The 9556-nt window shown below is 31.1% G+C and overlaps 1 protein-coding gene across 1 annotated transcript; it reads right to left on the minus strand.

Moving 5' to 3' along the window:
• Positions 1–5890: 5890 nt before the first annotated feature.
• Positions 5891–8858, minus strand: LOC105778759 (IAA-amino acid hydrolase ILR1-like 1). Its single transcript, XM_012602519.2, has 5 exons — positions 8408–8858; positions 7751–7876; positions 6804–7118; positions 6578–6706; positions 5891–6504 (listed from the first exon to the last, which is right to left on the minus strand). The coding sequence occupies exons 1-5, from the start codon at positions 8804–8806 to the stop codon at positions 6130–6132; spliced, it is 1344 nt and encodes a 447-aa protein (XP_012457973.1). The 5' UTR covers positions 8807–8858; the 3' UTR covers positions 5891–6129.
• Positions 8859–9556: the final 698 nt, after the last annotated feature.

Raw genomic sequence — 9556 nt, forward strand, 5'->3', positions numbered from 1 at the left:
TTATAAATGGAATAATATTAATATATTTTAATTATGAAATTAAATTTATAATAATTATTTAAATATTGAGTACTAAGTTTCTTAAAAGTAGTCACTATTACTTAGGAAAGTTAAATTAAATTGGTTTTGATAACTCATGAGTTTTTCGAAAATAGACTAAATTTTCTTCCAAAATAAATAAATGTTTTAAATTAACTATTTTATAAATCCCGATCGTACTAGGCCATCTCGGTGGTCGATGTAATCTCCCGAATTTGAGTCTAACGTCTAAGCCAGGTTGGGGAGGTTAAATTTGGTGGTATCAAAGCTACAGGTTTACAAAACTTGAGCTGTGGAAATATAAATGAATCTGCATGCATGTCATAGAAAGGGGTCTTTCGGGAAAAATGATGACACAAGTTCTTGAAAAATTGATTTTCTACAGAAAATTGAATCTGAGGCTCTGATGTCGGTCCTACTTTAGTTACCATTACTCTTGAAACTTTAGATAAATTATGATCATTAGACTATAAAGTACGTAGGAAATAACTAATGTCTGAACTTTTTATTTGAAAACTATAGAATACCTTAGACTCAGAGAAACGGTAAGTGTTTTTGTTAAAATTGGGAATTTGGGGTAGAGGAAACTGTTAGTGAAGTTACCAAAAGGCAACCTGTGATAGTGAATATGATTTTCAAGAAAAGCAGTAGGAAGTATAGGGAGGAGAATTATACATAGAAATCAGAGTAGCGTAACGAAAGCGTAGTGGCAAATAACATACCAGTAATAGAAATTTCATAGAAGAAATTTTTTTAAGGAGGGGAGAACTGTAACACTCTAAAATATAGGGGGTTAATTGTAAAGAATGACCAAGTAAATGATTAAGCTTGATGTTAAGTGTTTAGTGTCCTCTCTAAAGGTCCTAGGTTCAATCCACACTTCTCCTAGTTCTTTTCTTTCTTTGTCAGCAACCTATGATCAAAACCATATTTGAATATATATTAAATAGAGTAGAAAATAATTAAGTGTGAGTAGTAGCCTAATGCTTAAGCATCATTTCTTTCTCCCTTGAACCCCAAGTTCAAGTTATGCACCCTCCCTCATTATTCTTTTAATTTTAGCAAAAAAGGGGGAAATTACCATGCAACCACCTAAGATTTTCAAACTCTACGTATTTACTCCAGTCTTTCCTACTTAGACATGGATTTTCTTTTTTTTCCAACACTAAATAGGATTTTCCTTTCTTCACTTTATATTATTCTTTTTATCTTATTTTCCCTTTTCTTTTATCAAACTTTATATATTTTTGCTGAGAATTATATTTCTATCCTGACTCAAAATTGATTTTTGTTAACTCGTTTTTTTCATCGGTTTCGTAATTTTTGATAACCACATCCTATATTTTAATCAAAAGTTAGGTAAGTACTCTCATTTTGATTTGTAAGAACTCGTAAATTCTGAAATAGCATTAGATCTCGCTAATCTTTCAATTCAATTACAATCCATTACGAATTTTGTCAAAACTCTTGATAATCTTGTTTAAATCTTGGAATTCGTCATTAATTCTTGCGTAAATATCATTTGAAGGACCCGATTTATGTACCCGAACCAGATCTGAACGAGAGGGATGTCACTTGATATCCCAGAGACAGGTGTGTATTCTTTTACAAGCAAATCAAGGCAAATCATGCTTTGGGATAGGGCCACACGGGCGTGTGGGCCACCTGTGTGGACTATATGGCCTCTCACACAAACATGTTCCCCTAAAACCCTAGGTTTTTCGATTTTCACACGACCTTAGTTTGTTACATGACCCAGCCACACGACCGTGTACCCCCTCCACACAATCTAGGGCTTCGCACACGGTCCAGCCGCACGACCGTGTGTCTCCTATTTTCCATATTTTATAGTTTGGCCCATGTTTTCTAGATTTTATAGTTTTGCCCATATTTTTTAAATTTTATAGTTTTACCCCTATTTTTTAGATTTTTACAATTTTGTCCATGTTTTTTAGATTTTACAATTTTCCCCTATTTTCAAATTTTATAGTTTTGCTCTTATTTTTATATATTACAATTTTGTCCTATTCTTTACAAATTTTAAAATTTACCCGAATTTTATGTTTTACTCAAATTAGTCCCTAATTGATTCTCGACTTGTTTAATGTTTAATTTTTATTCAATTAAGCCTCTAATAATATGATTAATGCTAGAATAAACTATCTAATTGACTGAATTAATACTATATTTGCATAAATTGTGAATAATACATATGTTTATTGTATATGTATTTGTGATTGTACATACAACATGTCTTATGTTACCGTTAAAACGAACACTTAATAAGCATGACTTTTGCTACTGAATTGATCTGTTATAAGCATTTTATTTGCTACTGTATTGAACTATTATAGGCATATTGATTGTTATCATATTGTTCTGTTAAAAGCATAATTAAATGCTACAGTATTGATCCATTTTGAGCTTGTCATATTGCATTGCATGGGGTGGGACGATATGTACAGAGAAAGAAGTGACAGTTTATTTGTAAATTTGTTGTGCACCCACATCCTAGTGGCAGGTTTCATCTGCGAATTTTTGTTTTGTATCCACAGCCTAGTGTCAGATTTTATCGTGATATTTTACTGTTACCCACAGCAGAGTTACAGGTTTTATCTGCGAATTTTGTTGCGTATCCACAATTCAATGGAAGACTTTATCTGCAAAACTAGTGGTGGTTAAACCACAACTCGGTATGTAGGTGGTTGGAGTTCAGGGAACTCCCATTGTGGTGTGTAGCAGTGGGGTAGGAACTTTTCTGTTAAATTGAAACTGTATGACATTAATAAAGCATGTGCATACAAACTGGATTTACTGAGATGACATATATATTTATATGTATACATTGTGGAAGTGGTCTGAAATATCGATATTTTGAAATTGTTATTGTGTTTTGTTCTATGCGTTGTGTTTCTGTATATTTAAGCATTTGCATTGGTTTACTTGTGATGAAACTCACATTGAGCTTCATAGCTCACTCCCTATTTTTTCCATCTCTATAAATAACCCACCAGGGTAAGATGTGAACGCGACATATGGAAGGCTCAGAAACGTTTTATTTTTATCAAAGTATTGTTAGACTTATTTTTATAATTCCTGTTATTTCAAAACTATATTGTTTTATTTATTTTGTGGCATAGGACTCATATGTAGCGTTTATTTAGCATACATGACATTTAACTTAATTTTAAAATAAGATTTTTATTTAATTAAGGCATAAAGTATAGTTTTATTAAAACCAAGTAAAAAAAATCACTTTTTCACTACTAGATTGTAGATAAATTTTGAGTAATAAAAATGGAAAATTAACTAAGCTTCCTTAAAAGTAGTCACCACTGCTTAGGAAAGTTAAATTAAATCCATTTTTGATAACTCATGAGTTTTTTTGAAAATAGGCTAAGTTTTCTTCCAAAATAAATAAATGTTTTAAATTAATTGTTTTATAAATCTCGGTCGTACTAGGTCATCTCGACAACCGATGTAATCTTCAGAATTTGGGTCGAAACGTCTAGGCCGGGTTGGAGAGGTTACACCTTCATAATTTTTTATATCCTTTCATAACTTTTGATACCCCTCCATAATTATTTGTAGTCTCTAATTTTTGGTGTTCTCTCATAATTTTTTGTATGCCCTCAGAATTTTGGATATCCTTTCAAAATTAAGTTTTGACAAGAGGAATTAATTTTTAGTATAAAGGTTTATTTTTGCATACTTATAAATTTTTTTATATATTAATAAATTTAAAATAAATAAAATTAAATAAATAAAACAAAATTTATAAGACAAACCAATATTTGATAGTCATAATCCCTCAATTTTTGATTGATCTAATTTAATTTGTTTCATTTATTTAATTTCTCAGAATGTAAAAAGATTCTCATTATATATAATTTATTTCGTACCAAATATTAGCATGAAAAAAAAGTTAAAATTTACCAATTTTTTCTATTACAAAATGTTAATCAAATTACTTATTACTCAAAAATAATATATTTCTTATTTCAAATCCTCATTTTGAAATCATAAAAAAACTTCGAGACCATACCAAAAATTATGAGGAAGTATCAAAATTGTTGAGGAAGTACCAAAATTTTAAGGAATACCAGAAAACATGAGGGAATACAAAAATTATAAGTGAATACCAAAAATATGAGGAAGTGTCAAAATTATGAGAGAATACCAAATAACATGAGGGGATACCAAAATTAGGAAGCACTAAGAAAATTAGGGAATATAAAAATTCTAAGTACTAAAAAAATATGAAGGGATATAAAAATTATTAGGATTTAGGGAATGCCAAAAGCTTGAGAGACTACAAAAAAAATGAGGAAGTGCCAAAAAATGCAAGGGAATACAAAAATTGTGAGGTATACCAATTTTTTGTTCGTCTTAATAAATTTTTTTGTTTATTTAATTTTCACATTTTTAAAAATTTATCATGAATTATAATTTTTAGTATCAAATTTTAGCATAAAAATTATAATTTAGCAGTTACAATTTTTTTCCATTACAAAAATCCATTGAAATTTCTTAATATTTAAAAATATATTTTTATTTACTCTAAAATTATATCTCAAGTCAATTCCTCTTTCCAAAATAATACCAAAAATCATGTGGAAGTTCACAAAAAATACGAGAGAATATAAAAAATTCAGAGGAAGTACAAAAAATTTTGAGTGAACCTGAAAAAACATGAGGGGTTACAAAAAATTATGAGGGAAGGCAAAAAAAAGTATGAGATGATACAAAAAATTACGAGAGAATACTAAAGATTATGATGGGATGCCAAGTTTGGTTCGTCTTGATAATTAATTTATTTTTAAAAGTTATCATGAAATATATTTTTCTTTGCCAAATTTTGTCAAAATATAATAATTTAAAAGTTATTAATTTTTTCATTACAAAATCTCATTAAAATCTCTTAATATTTAAAATAATATTTTTTATTCTAAAATTTTATTTTGTACCGAATCCTGATTCTGAAACCATACAAAAAAATTTTGAGAGAATACCCAAAATTATAAGGGTATACCAAAAATTTCTAAAAAGTATAAAAATTATAAGAAAGTACAAAAAAAATTACGAGAGTATACTAAAAGAATATGAGAAAATAATAAAAATTAGAAGGATCCAAAATTTATAAAAATATATATATATCAATTATTATGTAAAATATAAAAAATATGAGAATGTATGAATTATTAATTTGAAACATGTTGAAAAGATTTTTTAAAAGAATTTTTAACAACCTCATAGCGGATCCCACTTATATGCAGGTTTGTTTCCAACGGACTTTGTTTTTTCTTGATGATATAAGTGGGGTTTTTTACTTCAGCATTTTGGCATGTTTTATAATCATGCGATATTAAGCCATCAATTTGTCTATTAGTTGTAAATACTATCTACGTACAAAGTATGACCCAATGGACATGTTGTATGGCAATAGCCATTATATGAAGCTACGTACAAAGTAGAACCCAACGGACAATTGGAATTACTATTAACTCCAAAATTAAATATTGTATTTTAAAATTAAGAAATTTAACTTTATCGATTTTAATAGTATCTTCAAATGTACAAATAACTTTAATCCAAAATAATTTGATTCAACATAAATTGTGTATTAAATTGAATTTATATGACTAAACATGAAATACTTGAAATAATTCTACTCTTAAACTCAAAATTGATCCAACTTGAAATAACTAAAATTTTAAAATCTAAATTAATCGGATCCAGATTGACCTAACCTAAAATTAACTAAATAGACCATTGTATCTAAACATATTTATATAAAATATGTTTGTTGCAGGAGTTAGCAAATATAATAAATATAATTGTGAGCGGTGAATAATGGGAAAGATAAGAGGTTCTATTATTTTTTGTCTATTAATACTTAATACAATGACCATCACCATTTAAATGTGTGAGACTCGTGTGACACTCATATTAAATGTTAAAATCTAACTTACGAATGACATTGGATATTAATACATAGTGAAGTACAACCAAGATAAGAGACGAAACTATAAAATAGCAATCATATCATTATCATTGTACGGCAATCTCTATTTACATTTCTGGCAGTTGTCAAACTGAACTTGTATAATTTGAGAGAAATGAATGTGCAAATGCTGCATGAATTGCCGCCCCAATGGGAAACACATCTTCATCAATGGTGAAATAAGAACTATGTGGAGGATGTATGGCTCCAATTTTCTCATTGCGAATCCCTAAGAAGAGGAATGTTCCAGGAACCTTGTCTAAGTAGAAAGCAAAGTCTTCGCTCCCCATAAACATAGGAGCTACTTTTGTGTTTTCTTCTCCTACTATCTCCCTCGACACGCGCACTACATGTTCGAACACCTTTTCATCATTGACGGTGGGAGGAATTGTAGGGTGATCTTTTCCCGAGAATTCGACCGCAGCCGAGCACCGATGTACAGCTACCTGAGCTTTAATTACCTGACAAGAGCAAGTCCATGAATATTTACATCAAATTTATTAATGATTCAAATTCCATACGCATTTTTGTCACCTCTTCTATTCTGTCCCTAAGTGCATTGAATCTCTTCGTACTGAAAGCTCTAAAAGTTCCTGCTATTGTCACTGAGTCTGGGATTACATTGATTGCAGTTCCACCATGAATAATAGACACTGAGACCACCTGCAGTATCCAATAAATTACATAAAATCCAATGTCAGGCCAAGGATCATTTATTTGATTAGCTATCTCTGGACGTTGTCCGTAGAAATAGGTACACCTGAGAATCCAAAGGATCAGTTTCCCTTGAAACTATATTTTGTAGACTTATTATCGCTGTGGAAGCTGCCAAAATTGGATCAATGGCGAGATGGGGAATTGCAGCATGGCCTCCTTTGCCGCTAATTGTGGCTTTAAAGCTCCCACAGCCAGCTAGAAATTCTTTAGCTCGTGTGGCAACCACACCAGCGGGATATTCATGCACCAGATGCAACCCAAAAATGGCCTCTACCTTTTCAAGCACTGACTCTTCAATCATGTGTTTGGCTCCTTCACCGCGTTCCTCAGCTGGTTGAAATATTAGAATTACAGTTCCCTGTAATTTATAGATTGTAATTCCTTTCCTTTCTTAATTTTGAAATTTCATTTTTAGGTCAAACTCTGCAATTACTGTGTTACAGATTTAAGGTTAGTTTACTTTACTTAACTACTATTGAAAAATAATTTAAGAAGATAAAATATCAATTCTAAGTATTATACTGTAAAATAAAAGATTTAATGGAATGATAACAAGATAATTTCATTAAAAGAACTTTTCAAAAGTCAAAATTTAAAAATTTTGAATTTTTGGTTTGGTTAAATTTCAGTTTAAAATTAAAGTTTGGTTTAAAAGCTTTTGAAATCAAGGTTGGTTTGAGTTGAAGGGTGCTTTTTAACCTCAATGGTAAACAAAGCTTTAATTTTAACGGAAATGATAGTAGTTAAATTTAATAATTAAAATGATGACTTTTGTAAGCTAATGAAACATTATATATTAGTATATTTACCAAATAAAACTTTAGAAATAAAAGAAATTAATCACAGTTTTGTTAGTACTTACGACTTAAATATTATAATTAAAAATTACTAAATCTTAAAGTAAATATAGTGAAGAGATCACTAGCAAAATTTGACCTTAATAATATTCTTAAAAATTGGAATGGAGTTTTTGTCATAATTATGCTTGACCTGTAAAGCGCATTGCAGCTTTTGCAGTATCTTTGCTGCTCCAAGCAACATTGCAACATGGGCATCGTGGGCACAAGCATGCATTTTACCGTCTACGTTGCTTTTATGCTCCCATTCCACCAATTCCTGCATGACATAAAAATAAAATACAAAGGGCAGGGCTTTGATAGTCCGATTCGAAGGCACTCCAATTAATTCCTTCCTAGTAAAGCTGAAAACATGTCAATCTCAAGCTACAAATTTGTTTTTAAACCTTTTTCTTCTTCTTCTTTTTTCACTGTATGGAAAAGTAAGATCTTGCTTTCCTGATCTTCTAGTATAATATAGCCCAGCAGTATTTAGCAAAACAGCGAAAACCTGTGACTATTTACTATGTATCATATAATACCATAAAATACTGATTTCTTTCAAAGGGCTAATAATTATTGGTTGTTTAACAACTAAAATTCTTTTAAAACACTGTTGATCATGGTATTACACCAAGGGAATACCACTCAAGAATCGAATTTCAAACCCAATGAGTCTATACTTCATGAGTGAACACTAAAAATTTTCTTCCAGGAAACCCTTGTGCTAGATTTTCTTAAAGGAAAGGCAAAAAGTGAAGAAAGTTGAAGAATAATAATAACAAACAAAAAAAAGAAAAAAAAGTCAGACCTGAATAGGTAAAGCATCCATATCAGCTCTGAGAGCAGCAAAGGGAGGAGAACCAGAGCCAATTTTAGCGACGACACCTGTGGTAGCCACAGGCCAATGATAAGGAACACCAAGCAGATCAAGTTCATGCCTAATGAGCTGGCTGGTATCAACTTCTTCATAAGCTAGTTCGGGGTACTGGTGTATCTTCCTCCTTATTCGTTTCATCCAATCCACAGTTTCTTGATCATTAGCCAGGCTAATTATCTGGTCTTTGATGGAGACGTTTGGACTAGGTGTTGCTGTTGTTGGGGTGAAAGAAGTGAAACAATCTTCATTGCAAGAGAAGCAGAGGGGAGATAGGGTTACGCAGATTAAGAAGATGTGTTGAAGAATGTGCTGCAGGGTCTTCGTGGCCATGGCCGAGGCTAAATTAGGCTGTATACGAGCGAGATAGTGATATATAAAATGGGGTGGGTGGTTAAGAATAGTGGGAATTCATTTGATATTTTTTTATAGATTTACTGTTTGACGTATTTACAGTAAATTTATTGTAGATTTTACCTTTTGTAGGCGGTGCATAAGTTTCCTTTATTTTAACTTTTTAATGCAATGGGCAAATACCACCCATTTACAGTTTCTTTGAAGGACATTCATTCAGAGTTGGTCGGGCCTCGCGTCACTATCTAATCTAATAAATTTCATGTTCTCCACGTTTTCTATTTCCACAAAGTCTGTTAAATTCCCTTTCCCTCCTCTCCTATTTATTTTCCTTTATTGATTGTAAAATTGTTACAAAGAAAAAATGGAAAGAAACTAGTTACAATGGAAAGCCCATTAGAAAATAAAATTAAGAAACACCATGAATGTTTGACAAATTGTCAAGTTATACCATAAAAGAGCAAACTATACTTGCATCAGGCTTCCAGCCACAACCTAAAGGAGAGCAAAACAGGACTCAAGCCATACCACGGACAAACCTAACTTGTCAGGAAATAGGCAGACAGCAAACAAAGTGAACAAGCCACCTTGAATCGTTCAGCCTCTTTCTCGGCCATTGCTCCGATGGCATAGAAACAACATTACTGCCATGTAACAACAGATGTGCTAAGAACATATCAACCAAAAACGAGTTGCAAAGTGCTCGAAAAAACAAAACGCAAAAGATTT

Source organism: Gossypium raimondii, chromosome 4, assembly GCF_025698545.1.
Source record: "Gossypium raimondii isolate GPD5lz chromosome 4, ASM2569854v1, whole genome shotgun sequence".
Lineage (NCBI taxonomy): Eukaryota > Viridiplantae > Streptophyta > Magnoliopsida > Malvales > Malvaceae > Gossypium > Gossypium raimondii.